The sequence below is a fragment of the Planococcus citri genome, chromosome 2, assembly GCF_950023065.1.
Source record: "Planococcus citri chromosome 2, ihPlaCitr1.1, whole genome shotgun sequence".
Taxonomy (NCBI): domain Eukaryota; kingdom Metazoa; phylum Arthropoda; class Insecta; order Hemiptera; family Pseudococcidae; genus Planococcus; species Planococcus citri.
In genome coordinates, this window is record NC_088678.1 from 45,492,323 (window position 1) to 45,515,081 (window position 22,759).

At 31.8% G+C, this 22,759-nt stretch overlaps 3 protein-coding genes across 4 annotated transcripts in view; 2 read left to right on the top strand and 1 right to left on the bottom strand.

The window, feature by feature from the left end:
- The window catches only part of LOC135836075 (synaptotagmin 1-like), a 28,229-nt gene extending 15,645 nt beyond the window's left edge, over window positions 1-12,584 (top strand). The window contains exons 3-11 of one of the 2 annotated variants that reach the window (XM_065350668.1): window positions 645-743; window positions 841-983; window positions 1,067-1,165; window positions 1,260-1,454; window positions 2,011-2,187; window positions 10,034-10,142; window positions 10,227-10,360; window positions 10,458-10,660; window positions 10,753-12,584. In XM_065350668.1, coding sequence (XP_065206740.1) covers window positions 645-743; window positions 841-983; window positions 1,067-1,165; window positions 1,260-1,454; window positions 2,011-2,187; window positions 10,034-10,142; window positions 10,227-10,360; window positions 10,458-10,649 — 1,148 coding nt within the window. In that variant the 3' untranslated portion in view covers window positions 10,650-10,660; window positions 10,753-12,584. Of the gene's footprint in view, window positions 1-644; window positions 744-840; window positions 984-1,066; window positions 1,166-1,259; window positions 1,455-2,010; window positions 2,188-10,024; window positions 10,143-10,226; window positions 10,361-10,457; window positions 10,661-10,752 lie in introns of both variants that reach the window. The other variant, XM_065350667.1, reaches the window with a different exon arrangement.
- On the bottom strand, window positions 10,827-22,710 carry LOC135836072 (multidrug resistance-associated protein 1-like). Its single transcript, XM_065350664.1, has 32 exons — window positions 22,527-22,710; window positions 21,769-21,945; window positions 21,199-21,324; window positions 20,613-20,750; window positions 20,345-20,470; window positions 20,068-20,258; window positions 19,775-19,981; window positions 19,515-19,689; window positions 19,223-19,391; window positions 18,963-19,114; window positions 18,731-18,868; window positions 18,517-18,663; window positions 18,329-18,413; window positions 18,044-18,240; window positions 17,655-17,831; window positions 17,373-17,540; window positions 17,110-17,284; window positions 16,936-17,017; window positions 16,741-16,831; window positions 16,433-16,646; window positions 16,147-16,367; window positions 15,963-16,052; window positions 15,772-15,862; window positions 15,536-15,644; window positions 15,058-15,184; window positions 14,885-14,983; window positions 14,611-14,760; window positions 14,357-14,515; window positions 14,115-14,281; window positions 13,834-14,028; window positions 13,586-13,735; window positions 10,827-13,397 (listed from the first exon to the last, which is right to left on the bottom strand). Exons 1-31 carry the CDS (start codon window positions 22,554-22,556, stop codon window positions 13,621-13,623), a joined length of 4,488 nt encoding a protein of 1,495 aa, XP_065206736.1. The 5' UTR covers window positions 22,557-22,710; the 3' UTR covers window positions 10,827-13,397; window positions 13,586-13,620.
- LOC135836077 (uncharacterized) lies at window positions 12,824-13,849 on the top strand. The gene is made up of 2 exons (XM_065350671.1): window positions 12,824-12,935; window positions 13,030-13,849. Exons 1-2 carry the CDS (start codon window positions 12,885-12,887, stop codon window positions 13,426-13,428), a joined length of 450 nt encoding a protein of 149 aa, XP_065206743.1. The 5' UTR covers window positions 12,824-12,884; the 3' UTR covers window positions 13,429-13,849.
- Window positions 22,711-22,759: the final 49 nt, after the last annotated feature.

The window sequence follows — 22,759 nt, forward strand, 5'->3', positions numbered from 1 at the left end:
GCTGACACGTGAATTTTTTTTCCATTTGGTTTTTATTTGACAAAATTTCAAAAAATCTTGCCATTGTCGATTTTTTTTTATCAAATTTTGGAATGTCTCATTTATTTTATTTTTCATTCAAAATTCTGGATTTTGTTCTTCATTTCATTCTGCTTACTTCGAAAATAGAATTTCAACTTGAAAAAATGTTGACACTTTCTTTTCTCCAAAATTGGAAAAAAATAGGTACTTAACTCTTCCATTGGCGACTTTTGAATGTAATTTAGTTATTTCTTGGTGGAGTATTCACAGTATTTTTTTCTTCATTTTTGGTTCATATTTTGACGTATTTTCGGCGATTGAAATTTTCAAACATAAAAACCACAAGTAAGCCAAGGAACGACCACTTTTCAAAAAACTCCTTTTCAATTTAATTGGACACCAAAAATTCCAAAAAACTGTGCTGACCTCTATATTTGTATCTAGTATATTTGAAGTTCTACGAATTAAGTTCAGTCAAGTTAATTGTTTTATCTCATTTCAAAATTGAAGGAGCTAAGGCACTTGGAAAATTGTGATCCTTTTACCAGTCAAATTATTCGAAGCCTGTAGCAGAATACCTAGGAACTTACATTTAATTCGTTGTTTTTTTTCCTCCAATACAGGTACAACACCAGCTGAAAATGCCGTGATGGAAATTCTCAATAAGGGTCAGGATATATCAGGGGTAGAATCAAGATGGGTTTATATGACTATTGTAATAGGTGAGTGGAAAAATTACACACTTACCAGCCTACAATAAAATTGGTAAAACGTATATTTAATTATTCGATGTTACTAAACTTGCGAATTTTCATTTAGGAATCACGCTGGTTGTATTTGGAATATGTTTTTGCTGTATCAGAAGATGTTTCAGAAAGCGGAGAGCGAAAGATGCAAAGAAAGGCAAAGGTGTTGTAGATTTAAAATCAGTACAATTATTAGGGTCAGCGTACAAAGAAAAAGTATGTAAATAAGATCTCTTATTCGGTTACAGAATTAAAATCGGTGTGCATGTAGAATTAATTTGCAAAATTTGTGAATTTAGGTACAACCGGATATGGATGAATTAACGGAGAACGCCGAGGATATCGCAGAAGAAGGAGAGAAAAAAGAAGAAATAAAATTAGGAAGACTGCAATATAAAGTGCGTAATGCAGAATAGACGTTTTACCCAGTATTGATCCAAATTTCGGGTAGATATTTGGTTCCATTTTACATTCGGTTTATTTTTTCAAAAGATGGAGTACGACTTCAACGCAAACAGCTTATCAGTGACTGTTATTCAAGCGGAAGATTTACCAGCTCTTGATATGGGTGGGACTTCCGATCCTTACGTAAAAGTTTACCTGCTTCCAGATAAAAAGAAGAAATTTGAGACTAAAGTGCACAGAAAAACGTTAAACCCTGTATTTAATGAAACATTCGTCTTCAAAGTATGTATCATAACGAAAATCCCAATACTTATAGTTATACCTTAAGAAGGTTTAAAATATTGCCACCGATTCGCGAGCTATAGATTTACTCCAGATAGGTACCTTCTATTTATACGACCTATATACGTCGAGTTTAATAAAATGAACCCCCGTCACTTGAAATTTACGTCGAAAAGTATTTAAAAAATGGAAAACGTTTTGGTACTTTAATTCTGTCGACCGTCTGTTCGACAAAGTGATTAGTTATATACTTGTAGGTACAATATCGATCGAATATATGTATAGTCGAGTTACCTCCTCCTACGCGTATCCACAATTTTCATTTTCGTATAAAAGAAATATCGATGCTTGGTTAAGCCGTGTTTCGTCGATAAAACGATAATACAGCGAGTAAAAATCATTAATATTAGAACGGCTCTAGACAATACGTAATTTATCAATTTACTCGTCCGGTAATTAAAAAACAAATCGAGTTCAAAAAAAAAAGTTGACCCTTTTTAATATCTGTCTATGTTTGTATGATAGATGATATTTTGGAATCTTTTTTATTCAACAGGGTGTTCCATACGCCGAAGCTATGAATAAAACGTTAGTATTTGCAATTTTCGATTTCGATCGGTTTTCAAAACACGATCAAATTGGCGAAGTGAAAGTACCCCTGTGTCAAGTAGATTTAGCTCAAACTATCGAAGAATGGAAAGAATTGCAATCGGTGGAAGGTGAAGGCGGACAGGTTAGTTTGATTTTCATTCTTAAATTCATTCAAATTACAAAGGTTTTAGTATAATTTAATGCACACTTGGACATATATAATTTTGTCAAAAATACATAAGCCTCAAAAACACTTCACTATTTTTTCTTTAAGTAGGTACTTTGTACCTACTCAGTTATTAATTTACTAACGAGGTATAATGGAATCCTCGTAAAATGAAAAAATTCACTCGAAAATTTCGATACGAGTGGTTCTTATTTTTAGCAGAACTTTTTAATATCCGCCAAGTTTCTCAAAATTATTATAAATAAATTAAATGAAAGCTTTTCAGAAATTTTCCATTTTTTTAACACGAATCTATATTTGATTTTTGAGAAATTTGGTTGTATTATTAATTTATATATATTTTATTTTTAATTAATTTTACGCACAAAATTATTACCTATATTGCGTTTTTTTCAATTTATTACACCGAAAAAAAAAAAAAAATACCTATATTTTCACGGTTTTTATTTTTCTTGAAACATTCGAGCTTATAGTACCAATTTTTTTCCAACCATTTTCCCACCAACACGCATCACATTTATCATTGGTATTGCGGTATTTTTATTTATTTTTTTACAAATATTTACGATATTATTATTTAATTCATCAGAGCGCAATTGGCAGAAATTTTAATTCATTGCACAGCACCGCTAATTATTGATCTTACAATTAATTTATATTTCAGCTTTATTTTTTGGTAATTTTATTATGGTATTTAGTAATGTTGGCACCTTTTTTATATATCTTATTATACGTAAAAGCAGCTTGAACCGAAATTTTTTCCGAAAATTACCTGATCGCACATTATTTACCGCTAAATAGCATAAAAATTGCGCATAAATTTTTGAGCTTATAGCAATAATAATTTACTTTTGTGGCAAAATTATTTCAATTTTGAATAAAAATTCACCGAGGTACAAGTACGAGTCCATCAGCAGAGATTGGAGTTTCGAATTTTGATATTCGTATGTGCGGAAAAACGAAGTATATTTTAATTTATGTACCTAATGATTCTCTGCATTTAAGTAGGTTTAATACTTTATAAGATTAGTTATTTAAAAAAATAAAATACAAAAAAAGGACAATGATGGCATAAAACCACTATATTTTTACTCGTCCGCAAATCGTATCTACCTTCTACGTAGGTATTATGTGGAATTTTCCATTCAACGAGATAAAAGCAACTCTTAAATGTCAAATGCAGTCTTACTCAAGTTGATGATTTTTTTTTTCTGCGTAAAATTATGTTCGAGCTGCTAACTACCTATAACTATTTTTTAAAATATAAAAATGTTGAGATTTGGAAGGTTACCTGTCTACCTGGTAAACTTTGTCGAGCAGGTTAATCATATTTCAAAACAAAAGTTTAAAAGTTTGTAGCTACCTAACGAAACGAGAATAATCGAGCCTTTGAGTTATTTCGCGTCAACAATATTACTTCGAAAGTAGATAGGTATACCCTAAAATCGAGTGAAATGCTGAACAGCATAAAATCTGTCAGTTTTAGTGTTCCTTTATATAATTCGAAGACTACATCTACACTCCTCTCCCATCACATCGAAGCAGGTGTATTTATATGGCCGATAAATTGAATCCAAATCTGGAAAATTTTAGAGATATTTGTAACTAGGTAGGTGGGTATCATTTTTATCTTATCTCGAGTCAATTGAATGGAAAATTCACCTGAATTTTTTCGCCACATTTTTATTCGAAAAAATAAATTTGTTTCTTCGTTGAAATTTTAAAATAAGCATTTTAAAATTTCTATACGAAAATTTGGTCGATAATTTTTGTATAAAAATGTGTTAGATACTTTCGACGTTATCGTCACCCGGACGGTGTGAAATTATAGTGGTTTTACGATGATATTTTATTTTTTTCTGTGAACGATATCCACAGTTCTACAATGCTATTTTAATTTTTTTCCATTACGAATACAATTTTTTTAAATTGATGTTTTTCTTTTTTTGTGATTTCTTTTTACACCGAATTTTTCTTCGCTCCGCTTTTCGCCTATGTTCTATCTTGGATTCGAATTTGCATGTCATGTTCGCTTCCACTTCATGTAAGTATTAATATAAATGTCATACGCAGCACAAAATATAAAAAAATAAGTTGAGAATAGAAAACAAACCAACAAATATCGTGTGTTAATCGTGTTTCGTTCGTGTGTGCTATAATGCTGTTGCTGTTGCCGCTGTATTTTCTTCGCATTTAACAAATTTAAGTTAGGTGACTGGAAGAATAAATTAAAAGGTTTCTAAAACGATGCAATAATAATTTTTATAGGTAGAGTACATTATTATGTACTGCATGAACTATAGTAGTGATAGTCGTATTGTCAGAAATTCGTCATAGTCTAAAATTCTTCTTCTCCTTCTGACCGTATTGTTTTCTGCTGTTGAAAAGGTTTGTTTGTGTTTGATCGGGGGGAGGGGGAGAGAAAAAAGCGATGGAGGATTTATCTACAACTATTATATGTGTGCAGTGTGTATAAGTGAATTTCGATCTACTTTTTTTTAAATTCTGAAGCTGGAATTTTGTCTTGATTTGTCTCATTTGGCGTCGTGTAGTGAACTGACAGTTCTGTGCAGTACGAATGAAGTGAAAATTGAATGTTTGATCATCAGACACCATAATTTTTTTAACCTGAAGCAGTGAAGCTTCATCTCCAATTCTCCATCTTCGTGGAATGTTTTAATTGCAAATGTACCGGGTATTACGTTTTTTTTTTGTATGCTGATTTAATGTTCTCATGAGTTGAACTAGATACGAGTGAATAAGTTTGCCTACGTTTCAATCAGAAGGCTCTACGTACGTTTCAGTTCAAAAATTGTTTTTATCATTTTTGGTTTCCAGTTTCCGTTTTATTGTATACCCAGTAGCATAACGAGAAAATGATGAGAAAAATGCGAGGAAAAGTACATACTTAATAAGCTTGATTGATTGAACGCATAAGAGAGGAATGGTAAACTGAACCCTCATTTCGTACTGTCGAATCATTTTTGAATTCTATTATTTGATCTTGATTCAGCTCATGTGATTCATCCTGGTCTGTTTTGTTCTTGAACATTTATTTTCTCATTTGTTTCGAGGGTCTGTCCTAATTCATTGAGTTTTAACACAATTTCGTTCTATTTGTCTTGCTCAATAAGAAATCTGGTTCTAGAACAATTTCTTATTTGAATTCTTTGCCTCTGGTTTGGTTTGTTGTGATTCGTTCTGTTCTGTTGAGTTCCTTTGTAAATGCAAAAAATTCTGTTTCACTATTTGATAATTATTGTACACATTTCATTCAATCCGAATTATTTGACGACGATGAAGATTGAAATATTTTAAAGGTCACTGTCTCCTCAGTTTGCTGGCTTGAATTACTATTAATACCCGGTGTAGGGTGTTCCGGGACAGGTGTCAACCCCTGCGACTGATAATACTCCAACCCAAACTACACAGGTGTAAGTTGATTTGCCGATCCTTAAAAATTGAAGGGGCAAAGTTATGTGTCATGTATTGTAATTCCTCGACTATTATAGATAGCTTCAATCTGATTTCGCCATGTTATAGAACTCCTCAAGGAGTATAAAAAAAAGGTTATTTAAAATTTTTGCCTATCTTCAAAATTGAAGGAGCTGTGATCACTTCAAATTTTCAATGTGCTCTAGCACCTTCAATTTTAGATCTAGGCAAAATGTAGTTATGTTCTTTTTTGAAAAACAATGAATGTGCTACAACTTATACGTTGCATCAATTGTTGGCCTAAACTCAAAATTGAAGGCGCCAGAGCATTTCGAAAATTTTGAGCGATCGTAGCTCCTTCAATTTTGAAGATAGACCAACAAGTGATATAACTCAAGTTGTAGAACTTTGAATGTTCTTCAAAAAAGAACATAACTACATTTTGCCTAGATCTAAAATTGAAGGTGCTAGCGCACATTGAAAATTTGAAGCGATCACAGCTCCCTCAATTTTGAAGATAGGCAAAAAATGAAAATAATTTTTTTACGGTCGTTGAAGAGTTCTACAACATGGTGAAATCAATAGTTGAGGAATTGCACTACCTCAAAGAATTGACAATAAATGACCTGTAATTTTGTCCCTTCAATTTTTTGGGTCGGTAAACCAACTTACATCTGCGTGGTTTGGGTTGGTGTATTACCAGTCAAAGGGATTGACACCTCTCCCGGAACACCCTATATAATCATTTAAACGAGTAATTTAGAAAAGTTTCCAGTAGGTACGTTGAACGTACAGCTATTTCTTTTTCAATACCTACCTATTCTGATACAAGGGGAATGAATAAATCTACTGGAAGAAAAGTAGTATTAGGTTGAACCAAAACTGTCCCATAATAGGAATGAAGATAAATGAGATAGTAAATCAATCGAAAGTATTGAGAGCAGAAAGTATCTACATTTACCAAGCATTTATTTGATGAGTAAATACTTACTTTAAAAAATGAAATGTTATGGAGTGAACTAGTTGTAATAACCGAGAACATTCATTTCCAAGTACATATATCACTGATGAAAACAGTTGGTATATTTTTGAAAAAAATTTTCTGAGGAAAACGGTCGCAGGTTCTTTTGAAACAGCTGTTGATCTTGATATAGGTACCTAATAATTATGTAGGTAATTATAGGTAGGTAAAATACATAGAATAGATACCTACCTATAAATTATCTAAAAATAATAGGTCTACGTCTCCTTCAATAGGAATAATTCTATGCGTACATCTAGCCTAGAACTTTTAAATCTTAATCTAGGAGTTTATTTGATAAACTCTATAGAAATTGTGAATAGAATACAAAGCATTAGCGACAATAGGTTTTAAAAATTGTGCTTTCGTCATAAACGAAACAGTTTACATAGCTTTAGTTGTCCGAACGTTCAGTGTTATAATGTGTAAAAGATTGGTGTTTGTTTTGATATTTTTATTGTATATCGTACTCGTAGGTTAGGGGTCCAGATATATACATACATAGACTTAGTAGATTCTGTGGTTCTGTTTGATATAATTCTTTATACATAATAATTGGTATTGGAATTTATATAAAATATGAATTGACGATATTACATGCATGAAATTCGTTAGGTTTTCGAACAAAGTAGCGTATAAAAGCTTGAGTGTATGAATTATATACTACAAGAAACAAATCATCAACTGTGTAAATACTTACTGTGAACATCGCACCAAATGTTTTTTCCACGTAGAGAGATTTTTTTCGTTTTTGATTTTTTATACGATGAATTTTTTGAACGGTTTTTTTTTCCTCACGATCACTTTTATACATATTTTTTTTACGATTTTTTATGTTTTTTTGTTTCCATCGCAGGAATTTTTTCACCGTTTTAAAGATATTATAATTTTTTTGTTTGCGTTATATATACTTACTTATGTATGAGTTTCAAATTATATAATTTGGATTTTTCTTCATGTTCTTCGATGATCTGTAAGTTTGCATATATGTTTATTTATTTTCATTTTCTCCGTAGGCATTTTTATATCTCTACCTTTATAGAAAAAAGTACCTATTGGTGTGATTTGCTTGAAACGTTAAGCTTCGCTTTATGGTTGTGTTCTTTGTGCTTTGTATGAACAGCATGTACTTATAGTTTGTTATATAAATAGATAGGCATGTATTGTGCTATTTCAAAAAACCCTACAGTTTGCATGCGTGATAATTCGATCGAATATTTGTAACTTATTATACGTAAAAAATCAATCGCGTTCTAATTCTTCATACCTGTGTATCAATGCACGATTAAAAAACTGACCACAGATATACACAATTTACAATGACTTTTCTTTGATTAACAGCGATAAGCTATACCTAATAATGAAAATTTATAAATAAATCATATTTTAATATCTACACAATATAAATTAACCCAGAGACTGATTCGTTAATGCTCTTCTCAAAATATTTTTAAAAAAATGTAAATTGCATAGTCAGGATAGTCAGGGAGGTAATTTAAAAAAAAATAAAATAGATAGAATCCTAAATTTTTGGAGGTAAATCAACATGTCACACCTTTACGATTTTTTGAGACTTTTTTTCAAAATTGGAGTGGAGGAAATGAAAAATGGAACTGGGGATCTATTTTCAGAAATTCAGTGGATGAACTCAGCGCTTTTGAATTAAAAACAATCAATATGCCACTTCACTTTCAAAAAATTAGAGGTCTGTGCCTGCCCCATCCGTTTTAAAAATTTCTTTGTTGTAAGAGAGGGTGAAAATGACCTTGGATAAAAAATTTCAAATTTTTACTTACGGTATACAGCTTTCTATTTTTGACATCATTATGAAAAAAAGTCAAGCTTTTGTCTTGAAGGTTCAATTTTGAGTTTTTCAGAATGTGATGACTGAATTTGATTTTTCTATTATACGAGTTAAAACTTCACAAACAAAATTTGCTCTAAATGCAATCTATCTTAAAATTCGATTTCGATCCCTCATAGTTTGACAGTTTCTTATGCATCGCATAGGATGATATATTAAATGAATTGCATACTCAGTTTGTCGTATTAAATACTAGCGTGATATTATTTACGGCGGACTGAGTATGCAATTCTATTAACATCAACGACAGCTGATTATATTTAAATCCGTCCCATATTTGAAACTAACGATAAGATACATCGGATGGGTGGTATTTTTCGAACCGGATTGCTACATTATTTTTTCTTCAACATGTGAAGCCAATTCCAAAAAAAAAAAAAAAAAAAAACTAGGTATCTACAAATAAATGATTATTTTTACTAACCATTTTTTCTTTCAAAATGCATACTTATAAAATATTTCAAACTTTTTAGTTCTAAACTGCATTTTTTTTAGAAGGAAAAATCCTATCAAAAAAATCCCTCCATGTACAGGTACAAGGGTACACATGCTAATAATCTTTCTTATTTGAATTATAATAAGTCTTTGTAAGCAATAAATTCTCCTGGCATTTGAATTAATAATTTGATTAAATTACCTACCTTTATAAATTTGAAGGGTCCACGGAAAGAACCGTGTAAGTCCACTTTTTCAAGTTTGAAGTTATTGCATTTTAACAATTTAAAACGATGCCTTGCATATACAATTCGTATCATCTGTGATTGTAATTATTGGAAATTTAAGATGAAGTATTTAGATACATAAGGGCTATTTATTTGAAGAGTGAGGTGCACATGGTGCTCAATTCTTTGTGCCATCAAATTTTTGAATCCAAATTGATAAAATTATCGAGTTTTTTGATAAAATTGTAAGTCGTGGGGGTTTTCAGAGACAGAAAATCGTAAAGTCTTTCGTCAAGGCAAATCCAAAGACACCGATATCTCAATTTTGAAAAATTTGGACTGTCTCTGATTTTTTCCGTGGACCCTTCATTTGTATGTAGTCATAGGCTACGTATAACGTATATTGAAATAAAAGTACGAGTATGCCATTTAAAAACTTCGGCTTTTCTACGAAGCTTGCTATAAAAATTTGTGCTATTTAATTCTCTACCTTTAAATAACGTGAATTTAAACTTTCCAAAGCTTTGAAACATCCCGAAAACTTGAATAGCATGCTTATTCTGAAAACCGTGAAACCGGATTACAAATACAAATACTTAATTGATCAATTTAAACAAGACTTTGTTATTTAAACACATGCTTCTTAATTATAATAAGCACAATTGTAAATACTACATAGGAATTAAAGAAGCAAAAAAAAACCTTAATATGATGAGAATTTGACATACTACCTATTTAGCGGATAGATTCGTAAATAGATATTATTATTTTTAATGATCATTTACTCATTTGGGCTCTCTGTCGTCGTAGGATAATAAGTTGGGTGATATTTGCTTCTCATTGCGCTACGTACCAACCGCCGGTAAGCTGACTGTAGTCATTCTTGAAGCGAAGAATTTGAAGAAGATGGACGTCGGTGGTCTTTCTGGTAATATAATTGTGATTCGAGCGATTATTCCTCGTATTAAATCCGGCGTATATTTTCACATTAATCGGTGAATTTGAATTTCAGACCCTTATGTGAAGATAGCACTCATGCAAAATGGCAAACGATTGAAAAAGAAGAAAACCAGTATCAAGAAATGCACACTAAATCCCTACTATAACGAATCTTTCACTTTTGAAGTTCCATTTGAACAAATACAGGTAAGAATATTTTGCATTTCAAAAAGCCAAGTCTATACTTTCTAGTTCATTCGTTGACCAATTTCTTAAATAATTTTTTTTGTTTTTTGAATTGCAGAAAGTTAATTTAATGATCACTGTGGTTGATTACGATCGTATTGGAACATCAGAACCGATAGGAAAAGTTATATTGGGATATAATGCTCAAGGTACTGAATTACGCCATTGGTCTGATATGTTAGCTTCTCCACGTAGGCCTATTGCCCAATGGCACACACTTAAAGATCCAGAAGATGATAAGAAGGATTAAAGTATTACGAAGTGAGTTTCTTTTTTACTCCAAAATTAGGTACCTAATATGTACAAGTAAAATTTGAAATATTTCTTAAAAACCACACTTCTCTCACTTCTAGCTGAAATTATACTCATCTACCTAAAAAATTCGTGAAATTTATTGGTCTATAAAAAAATTCACACAATCCACGCATCAGCTGTGAAATGCTTGCTGACTTGAAATGCGCACAAAAACTATATATACATAATATAAAATGTACCTATTAATTTACCTCTGTACATTATTTGTTATACGTATTTACCTACCTACCTACCTACCTATTTACCTTACGTATGCATGTGAATATAAATACCTACCTACTTTTGCATACACGTTTTAAACGCAAAAAAAATGTTGTAGTTTAAATACACGTTACATTTATATTAATTTCTATCGATACTTATACGCTAAAACAGCTAAAAAAAAATCGCAGTACCTATTTAATACATAGAATGATCTTTTACAGCTTTCACGTGAGAGCTGATTATTTAAAATTAGCCTTTTTTTTGTAATTTCCTTATTATTTATTTCCTATTGTTTTATTTATTTACGATTTCGTGTTTCTTTTCTTGTTATATTTGTTATTGTTTTCCTCTTCTGTGTTGTTAATATTTTTTTTTAAGTTGTTACGAAAATGTTAAGATGTTGTTATTATCGATTCGCATATACCTACCTATGTATTATACCAGGTGTAATTTATATAGTTCTGAGAAGTAACCTATTAATTGTTATTTCATAACTTGAAAGAAAAAATTCACAATTTTCAGTCCAACTGGATTCGTATTGAAAGATTTTATTTCATAAAGTATGATATTTTCCTCCTCATTTTCAGCATTAAGTATGATTTTTAGCAGACATATATTTTTAATTTTTGTCTTTTTGTAATATTCTGTAGTCCTTGTTGACAATAAAAGCGAATGTAAATAAAAAAAATGTTCTGACTTGATATTGTAGAGGCGAGTGTTTTATATAGAAGATTATATATTATAATTTATAAAGTGTACATAATTACGAAGCTTTTTGAAAAAAAAACCACCTTATATTTATAACGAGTGATTTTTAAGGCATATGATGCAACATTTTTACATATATGACATCATGGATACTGTAATTATAAATTTTTATTAAAACGGTAGATGGCCGTCTAAAATTACCAAATAAGATGTTGCAGTAAGTGACATATCTATATCAATCTATAATATTACGCGTTGGACGAGTTTATGATATACTTAAACACGTACTTTTATACATAGTATTTTAATTTGATTTTTTTTTCAAATAATTTATAATTTGTTTATATTATTTTAATCGTTAATTTTTTTTGATACTATAAAATAGTCGGTTATGTAATGTCAACCAGTGATCAAAAAAAAAAAAAAAAAAAAAAAATACAAGCTCCTGAGGGTGTCGTCGACGCGTTTAAAAAAGCTGGTTCGTGATGAGAGGTTGAAATGAGAGAAATAATAGTGATATTAAAGCAATCAGGATGAAAACGAAAGTAGTGTATCAGCTTTTGCCATTCATTAAAAATGATATAATAATTTTTTTTTTATTTTAATATCTATTCTTTATGTACATACATTACATATATACTTTATAAAATCGGTACCTATGCTTTCATTAAAAAGAAAGAAGATTCTTACCTTTTCGTTTGGTTTAAGCACTGCGAACGGGACTCGAAGTTTCGATGTAGCATGTGATTTGACTCATTGGCTTATTTCCTATTATTTTTTATTGATATTTATTTTTTTTAAGCATTAGTTGATCTACCTATATTTCTTTGTGACTAGTCGCCCCGTTACTTCTTTATCTTTTAATTTTTAGCTAATTTCCTTGGACTTTACATGTAGATTGTTATTCGAAATTGGATAATCTATCTTATGAAAAATATAAACGATATGAATGTTTAAATTATGTGTTTCATTGCATTTTTCATTCCTTCACGGAGACGTTTATTCGTATTTTCTTAAATTCCTTATAAAGAGGGAACGTTTATAAGCCATCATTTACCTCGTCAATGAGGTAGTAGGTAGGTAATAAAATTTGCATAATTATCGACGGATGTGTCGAGTAAAGCAGAATCAAATTACTCCATTTCACTTTTTCTTATCAAATGGTAGCTTTCGAACCTATTCGTAATGACTATTCAACGCGTGTAAGTCTCAACTTCTCGTGATTTTTAACTTTTTTTTTTTTTTTTTGAATCGTAAAATGTTATTAATTTTATACGTGCCACTTTTACTTGCAGCATCATTTCAGACGGTGAGTTTTGTAATGTTTTTTCTGTTTAGGTGCTAAGAATACTTGAACAAAATTTACAAATGCTTGCTTTTTACACGTAGCTATTCATTTTTAGGCGACTGCAGATGAAATAGAAACAGTGGTGGCAAACATTAACAAAAATGGCTTTACGGAGTCGCTTTTATTCGATGTGATCAAAGTAGACAAAAAATCTTCCAAGAAAGATTTAATCAAACAATTAGAATCACCCAAAGTTCAAGAAAAACTAATTGCAACTGCTCTCAAGTACGCTACAGCGAATGTAAATGATGCAGCTAAGGGAAGCATAGGCAAAGAACGTAGTTCTTGGCGTGATTATTGTTCGTATAGTTGGGTACGATGGTTATCTTTTATGAATTGCAAAGATGATTCTTCTGGTTCTACGGCTGAACTCGATCGAGAAGAACATCACAGTTTTCAAGTGATGAAAGAAAGTCACCGATGCTATAAACCATCGTCTGATTTAGATTGGTAGAATTTACACAATATGAATTTTTAAAAAAATAGTTAGGTACCTCGTAATATAATCAAAATTAATAAGCTCAAATATTTTTTTTTTTTTGAAAATTTTAATACCAATACCTACAATTACATTACTAGGTTAGATACCCAGATTCACAACAAATAAATACCTGAATATTTGTGACGTTGGTAAATAGTCTACATTTTATACCACCAATCCTGCATCTTTCGCCATACCATAAAACGCAGAACTTCTGTCATTCAAAAGAATTTGAGGCGTATCAAACTCCTTCACTAAACCATTATCGAGCAATAAAATCCTGAAAGCAAATAAACGAAAATTAGAACTCTCCATCTAATGTACAAGTATACCTACTCAGCGACTAGGTAAGTAATTATTAAATAAAATAAAATTTACCTATCTGAATCCATAATAGTGTTTAATTTATGAGCGATGGTCAAAACAGTGCAATTTTTGAACTCCGAACGAATAGTTTTTTGTAAAATTTCATCAGTTTCAAGATCGATAGCTGCTGTGGCTTCGTCTAAAATCAGAATCTTTGTTTTTCTCAACAAAGCCCTAGCCAAACATATCAGCTGACGCTGCCCAATGCTGAAACAATATTAAACATGAAGTTTAAGAAAACGTCGAACCTTCATAAATATGTAGATACTCATCTGTACGAGGAGCATAGGTACCTGACGTTACCGCCATTTTCAGAAATAATGTGATATAATCCTCTTGGTAAAGTTGCTACAAATGTTTTCAAATGTGCTAGATCCAAAGCTCGCCATAGCTTTTGATCGGAGTACTCGTAGAATGGATCTAAATTCATTCTCAAGGTTCCAGAAAAAAGTACAGGATCCTGTACAGAAAAATATTAATTGCATTTCAAAAAATTTGATTCAAAATGAAGATCCAGTTAGGAGTTGGTATTCACTTGAGGAATGATTGTAATTCTTGATCTTAAGGTATGTAAATCAACAGATGCGATATCAATATCGTCTACAAATATTTTCCCTTCTGCAGCTTCGATTGTTCTGAATAAACAAGAGGTCAACGAAGATTTTCCTGCTCCGGTTCTTCCAACAATTCCAATCTATGAAATAAGTAAGTAATGATTTTGTATTAACAAAAAAAAAAAAAAAAAATGTTCATTAGGAAATGTTGGTTGTTTATATACGAGGTAATTACTTTTTCGCCTCCTTCAATATTTAAATTTATTCCTCGCAAAACTAAATCTAAGCCTTCACGATACCGGACTTTGAAATTATCAAAGACTATTTTTCCTTCATTTGGCCAGGAGTTTGGGACGCTGCGATACTTTTCGGACGAAATGGGTTCCTATAAAGAAGTAACAAAAAATACAGCGTTAATAGGTTTGTTAATAAAAATCAATAGTAACCTCTACTTGTTAAGAAGAAAAAAAATTCTGAAAAACAAGTAGGTATGTTGTATAGGTAGGTACTTCTGGAGATTCATTAAATTCTTCGATTCTTTCCACAGATACAATATTTGTCTCAATATCGGTTAAAGTACGTATAACCCAATTTAAAGCGCCGGTAATCTATTAAAAGAATATTTGATTTATTTCGTTTATCAAACATTTTGAGCTACTTATAAGTATTCCAAATTTTTTACCTGTAAGGCATAGCTCACAGATAATCCAATTAATCCCGAATTGATTGATCCTCTCTCCCATACTGCAAACAATGCTGCACTAAAGATGACAGCATTTCCTATATTGTCCAGTCTCAAAGAAACCCATCTGCGCACAATAGAAAAATGAAATCGTTTATTTTGCACAGAGTACCTATGGTAATGAACTTAATGCAATTAATTTTTAGTCATCAATCAACAAAGGCACCACTTAAGGTATTCTCGTACTTGAGTATCGAAAATTTTAACGCATTTCCTTTTCGAGAATATGTACAGATATCATTCAAACTCTGTCAAATGAACTTAGTGACATTTGTGTTGTTTGAGTTGCATACTAATTAGGCAGAAAATTGAAACCTAGAGCTGGAATATTGACGAGTGATTCTTCATCGAGTTCTCGCTCGTCATATTTCAACCGGTGCCTAAATCCTTGTACGCTTGGGTAAATATTTCAACCTACTTCATTCCTTGTACACTTGGGTAAGTGTATACTTGATTCAGGTATGTGCGTTTTTCTGATTCTGATATAAAAAGTTCTTCCATCCCAAATGCACGTATCATATGAGCCCCTGAAAAAATTACGTAGATATTAAGGAATTAACTTGAGGTACCTAGGTGTTCTTGTTACAAAACCGTCCCCCATAAATTCGTAATTACATAACTATTCAAAAGTAAAGGATTGTATTAGTATTTTACCTGTTACAGTTTCACTAAAATGAGAATATATTGGAGTTCTCGAGACTGCTTCGTTTCTTTTAAGTTGTCTCATCACCGCAACATAAATTTGCTGAGAAATAAATGTGATTTTAAATTTTTCAGCTATAATCATATATATATGATTGTTCGTAATCATACGAGTATAACTTAATGAAAATGCGTCGTATTACCTCGATAAATATATAAAGTACCGCGATCGGAATAAATACTACTACGAAAAGAGGACTGCTGAACACAATCACGTAGATAGTCGATGCCATCTGAAAAATATTTCCAATATTACCACATAAAATAAAAATCACGAGTTTATATTTTCCAGTCGCGAAATCACAATAATATGCATAGATGAATAACCTGTCCTCCTAGCGTGAGTAGTTGCCTAATTGTGAATGGGAAGGTATTATCAATGACGTCAATATCGTAAGAGAACCTATTCAACACCCTGCCTAAAGGAGTCACATCAAACATGTATGCGGGCCAGTTGAGTACTTTTTTCAATAAATTGTTATGAAGATATTCGGATGATCTGATAGTTGCCCAATACATGGCCCAAGTTCCAATCAAAATTGACAATACTGTAAGAATAAATACCGTAAGTAATACCTAAATGAAATGACGAAGGTATACGGACAATACCTACTCTGTCCTAAACCATATAGCGCGTATATTCCAAGATAATAATATTTTTTGAATGAATGTTCATTGTTATTAATCTCAGGATCGGTGGACCAATCGGTAAGCCACAAATTGGCAATAATAGATGCAGCTTGATAGAATAAATTGAATAGAATTGCAACTAACCAAAACACAACTCCTCCTGATTTCACGTACGACCAATACGTGGATAGTTTTATCTATATATGTACATATTAATACGCAAACGTTATAAATTTAATAGAATAATTAGGTACTTGAAATCAAAACATTACTGTTGTGTAGGTAACTAACATTTCCTTCGTTCACCAATTCATCTCCTGTAAGTCTTTCATTTCCGGTCAGCGTAGAAGGAGGCTCTTCCTCTGTTGCAGTTGATACAAAACTGCAAGAAAATATGAACGAAATTGTTAGGCACCTACCTACTTAATTGACTGTGTTTTGTGTAGCGTGAGAAGTACCTAACAGAAAACCAAGTTTGCTACTTACATGTTAGTCAAAGATGAATAGTTCACCTCCTCTGACAGTGATCGTTCATACTTTTGAGTTTGTTCAGGCAAATCTTCCTTATCTGCAAACATATTGTTAGCGCATCAACTGATAGGTACCTACTTCAATTTTTTCACTCAATGCCTATTCAATATTATTTCTGTCGTTAGCTACCTCTAATTGCAGTGTGGTCTTCTTGAGAATAGGTCATAATAAAATCGGAAAAGTCTCCTTGTTTTTTCATTAGTTCGTTGTAGGTTCCGTTTTCAGTAATACAGCCACCTTTCATTACAATGATGTAATCAACTTCTGATAAATAATTAGTTGCATGGGTCACTAAAAGACGTGTCTGCGAAAATTTGAACGTGTTAAAAAATCAGCCAAGTAAGTAACTAGCAACTATTCAATTCGCTCGATCGTGAAAATCCGACGCATACTTTTTTACGAAGCATTCCATGTGGTCCGATAACATTCTCGAAAATGTGTTTACCGACATGTGAGTCGACCGCACTGAGAGGATCATCAAGAAAATAAGTGTCAGCATTATTGTAGACAGCTCTCGCTAAACTTATTCGTTGTTTTTGACCGCCGCTCAAGTTGACCCCCTGATTTCAAATTAGTACCATAATTAGCTATATCAGAGTGGATGAAAAACTTGTAAGAGGTAGGTCTAGGTACCAAGAAGGAAAGTAAGTACCTAATGTGACAATTCAACGTACTTTTTCTCCTATTTCTGTCTGATCTCCTCCAGGTAATACGAGAAAATCTGGTCGAAGTGCACAAGCGTCTACAACTTTATTGTATAAAGGTTTTTTGTAAGGATTTGTAAATAATATATTTTCTCGTACAGTCGCATTTTGTAGCCATGCTTGTTGAGGAACATAGGCGATGGTTCCCTTGAGAACGATAAAAACAAATTAATACCTCCGGTATTTTTCCAAGTATTTCAGTAAGTGAGCAGACTAAAGATATTATTTTATCGCAGAGTACCAACATCGTTCTAGTTTATTTCTAAATCAGCAAAAATTAAATTTAGAAAGTCGAAGGTGCATATCATGACCTTCAGTTATCTGTGTTTAGTAGGTGAATATTGAAAATAGATAGGTACCTTGGTATTGACGCGACCTTGAACTTTATTCATTTCACCGAGAAACGCTGATAAAAGTGAAGATTTTCCACATCCAACTGGGCCAACAATTGCAACTAAATCACCGCTTTTGATTCGAACATTAATGTTAGTTAATGTAGGTCTATCGCGATCAGTGCCCCATGTGAAAGTTCCTTTTTCGGTGATTATAGGATCTCCTACAAATGAAAATAATTTATATGTAGGTAAATTTATGTGGCATGACTGTTAGTAGAACTAGGTGTGTAGGAACATATAGATTCATACTTTCAGTTGTATCATGCTCAACAGCATCAAAATCCAGTTCTCCTGAGTTGAGAAATTTATTGATTCGTTTCGTAGCCACCATTGCCTTAAATTTTTAAATAGGTAGGTATGTAGATGTACATAAAAAAGTCTACGGATTTTGTTCTGATTAAGTAGTTCAAAAAATCTAAAAATTGACAAACATTTACCTGAACGGTATTCGTTATCATTCTGGGAATTAAGGAAATCGGTAATTTTATAATGTTAAACAAAGATAAAGACACAAAAGCAATTTGGGCTGTTAAAACGTTATTCGGATCAGCAAACGTGAACACCGCGAAAGTAATCAAAGATACCTAAAAGTTATAAAAAATTTAATTTCGAAAACTATCGGTAGATGAATTTCCACAAAATATTATTTACCAAAAAAGGAGCAGATGTCCATAGAAATGAAACCGACGTGTTTATGTTGGCGATACTTTTCAGCAATTTGATCTCTTTTTCACGTATTTCCAATATTTTTCTTTCAAAACTCGTTTCCCAAGCGTACATTTTCAATGCCTACGTTAAATGTTTTACAAATAGGTAGGTATATAACGATTGATAAATCAGACCTTTAATATTTTTTGTCTAAAAATAAAACCACATTACTTACCTTTATTCCGCTTAAAACTTCGTTTGTAATTTTAACTCGTTCGTCTTTACATTTCATTTGTTCAGTTTGTAGGGATTTAATTCTTCCGGCAGCGAATCCATTAATGGGAATAATTACAAGCATTACGAACAGACCCGCAAATGCACTCCAGCCTACGAAAATTTATTCGTACAAATTTACCTAAATACCTAGGTATGTATAACATTTCTGCTGATGATAATACATATTTATTTAATCCAGTCAAACTTGCAAATATTTACCAACAGTTCTCCACAAGAAGTATAAGGAGGCGGAAATGGTAAATGGTGCGGATATCGCCATGTTCAGATATAGATGTACATCATAAAACCGCTGAGCATCGACTGACATTAAATTTGTTATGTCGCCCAAAGAAAATGATTTTTTGGCGTTATTTGAAATACGTAAGGCCTACAAAAGATCATACATTAACACTTTTAATAGGTACCTAGATAAGCTTTATGTAGGTATTGTCAAAATGTTGCTGAACATGTAATAAGTAATTATGTAGGTAATGTACATATCACCACTTACTTTCCTATAAATTACTGCCATTAATGTCGAACGCATTTGAAGGCCCATTCTGAATATCCTGAATACATAATTATTTAAGAATATCATTTGAAATATACCCAAAATTAACAACATGACCGCGTACAGAATTCCATGCCATAGTGGCTCGTTGCTGTCCTCAAATCCAATCAGCAAGCTGAAAAATGAATTCGTTAAAACACATCTAGGTACCTACCTATCACGAATTAAAAAGTTTTTTACCTAATTAAAATTGAACTTACTTTAAAATTTGCGGATTTGCAAACATCATTACATCAACGAGAGCTTTAAAAATTGTAGCCGAAATATACGTCCATCCAAAACATTTCCATAAAATAGGTATAATTGATACTGGTTTAGGATCTTGAATTTTTTTGTAAGGAATAACTGAACTTTGATATCCATTGAATTTTTCTCTGAGTTTTACCATATGTTGTTTTCTTTTTTTTCTGATCGAACCGTTCGAAATTTACTAGATGATTTTTAGGAAAACTTACGAAATACAATAGGAAATAAAGTAGTTAAAATTTATTACTCATTTTCATCTTCCGCTGCACTCCAGTAGCTGGAAAACATAGGCACTAAATAATCCAGTCTATCTTGGTTTTCCAAATTCCATAAATCCTTCAGTTCTATACTTTGTCTGAAAGCTCGAAAAGCAAAAGAATCGTACCAAAATCCGAACAAATTATTGAAGAACGACACTCTGGTATTTGGAGGTAAATTCTGCAACAAAAAGATGATTTACTCATAGGTAAATCCAACAGAAAGTTTTTTTTTTCAATTTAAATTTTTTGCAAATAAGTTCGTACTTTGATCGGTGGACAAGATAATAATTGAGGTGATGAGTCAATGAACAGTTCTAGAATAAACATCGACAGAATCATCGGGAAATAAAAAATATTGCTCACATATGGATACACTCTTAGACTTTCTCGCTGAAACAATAGAGATAGGTGAGCACATGACATTAGGTAATGAATGTAGGTACATATGTACCCTTTTTGATCTTAAAATAAAACTTATTAGTGCTTCGCTTTTCAATGATGTATGTACTTGATCCCTACCACCTATACCTACATCATATAACGCCGTCTTAATTTCAGTGATGTAATGTGGCCAACTACAGATAACCAAGGAAAGCCAAAAGAAGAACATGAATGGTGATGTTCGAAGTCCCCTTTTCTTATTCAATACAATCATTCCTCCGACCAATATCTATATAAAAAAAAAATATACGAATGCTTAGTGGTGAAATCATTCAGCACTTTGCACTATTTAATTAGTTAGAGGGCGGTACAATATTCAAATCCCAATCCCAAAATCGTTTCACCTACCGGCATCACACGGAGTCTATAAAACCTATTTTTGAAATTAAGAAAACAATCATATCATGCCATGCCCACAACCATCTCACACGTGCATATCTAGGCAGAAGTTATATGCTCGAATGTAGAGACAAATTATGTTATCGTAACTAGGCACATTTTATCTGTCACAAAAGCAAACATTGTTCAAAACTTTTGAACTATTGTTCATTTTGTTTACAGAGTAGGTACCTCGGGCATTCTTCATGAAAAGATAGGTAGGTAAGTGTAGAGCTGGCAAGTTGGTAAGTAAGAGTAAAGTACACAATATGTGTATAAATGTGATATGTAATGCTTACAAAATTAAGGTGCCTAATTATTGCATTGGAATAATCTACTGCATACATTTTCATATATGAAGGATGCCACGAAAACGCATAACCAGCATCTAAAAAAGTAATGAGCAGTAGAATTCCGATTCCAACCTAAAATCAAAAAAGAAAAATGTGAAACTTTAGAATTTAGGTCATCATATTCTTCAAGAAATTTTCCTCGACAAATTCTACACAGGTTCATAATCTAGAAAAAAAAATGAGGTGGGTAGTTATATTCAATGTACATAGGTATAATACACATCTAGAGTTTATCTCTTTGAGACAACTTTTTAAAAAAAAAATACCTAATAATTTTACTCGAGAGATAAAATCTAAGTTATGTGACGCAGTTTTATCGCTTGAAGTAATAAATTATAAGTCATGATACGGATTATTATTACAAAGTGTAACTATGATAATTTCATTTTAAAATCCTGCCAATTTTACATTGAAATTAAAAAAAAAAGTTAATTTTTATAAAAATATGATACCTAAAACGCATGAAAAACGAAGGCTTACACTTGTATAAAATATATTGGTTTTTTAAACACTTACCAATTTCCCAATATTCAGCCATCCCCAAGGAATATCTCTTGCTTTACTCTGAAATCCGCTAAGAATAGCTATTATACAAGATGCCCATAAAATACTGCTTGGGATCCATACCAGAACAGTTTCTTCAAAACAAGGAGTGAATTTTGGATTTTCTGTGAACCATGTAAGGTTCCAATCCTAAACAAAATGTTGAAAATGAGTAGCAGTAGCACTTTAATTGTCACTTACCTACTCGTATAGCTAATTGAACTTTTTCATAATTTGTGTTTTTCATCAAATTGAGAAAACGAAAATTCTTTCTAGTCGGAAACTCGGAGCTAAAGCAATATATTAGGTACCTATTTTAGAAATTAACCCTATTCAGTTCTTGAAAACAATAAAAACTCGTCAGAGTGAACGTCAAAAAGTTGAAAATCTCAAACAAAATTCTACAGTTGATGATACTTTTTTTACGATTTTTTGAAAAAGTAGATACATTCTATTAGATTTCCTTTATGATGAAATGTCGAAATACGGAAATATCACTGAGTGAAATGTGAATGGTAAATAACTAAATATGTAAATTTTGTAAGATCAGATTAAAGAAGATAGGTAAGTGCTACATATGAATGTGATGAATGGTTGAGCTACATATAATAGGCGTACAACATCATCAACATGTTGAGAAAATGAGAATTCTTCACTGTTGAATAAAATATTGAAAATTGATCAAATTATGATAGTATTATATAATTATAAAGTAAGATTTAAAAATTTACCCAAAATTTGGAGCCACAAAATTTGTCCATTGTATACTTGATCTTTTTTCAAATAAATCGGATTGAATCAGCTTTTAATGGTTGTTGACTGTTGAACATCTTCCTCCACACAACTTGAGGCACTGCACGGCAATGCAAGCAAAGCAACACCACAACCACAAGGCACAATACTGTTGAAAATGAATTGAAAATATATGAAGAAAATATTTACCTATCTGTATTCTGTACCCACG

Coding starts and splice junctions, on each gene's coding strand:
- LOC135836077 (XM_065350671.1), top strand. CDS start 12,885: ATGTTATTAATTTTATACGTGCCACTTTTACTTGCAGCATCATTTCAG. Junction 12,936..13,029: donor TTGCAGCATCATTTCAGACG/GTGAGTTTTGTA, acceptor ATTCATTTTTAG/GCGACTGCAGATGAAATAGA.
- LOC135836072 (XM_065350664.1), bottom strand. CDS start 22,556: ATGGACAAATTTTGTGGCTCCAAATTTTGG. Junction 16,647..16,740: donor AATTGGTGAACGAAGGAAAT/GTTAGTTACCTA, acceptor GTACATATATAG/ATAAAACTATCCACGTATTG. Junction 16,368..16,432: donor GCTATATGGTTTAGGACAGA/GTAGGTATTGTC, acceptor TTATTCTTACAG/TATTGTCAATTTTGATTGGA.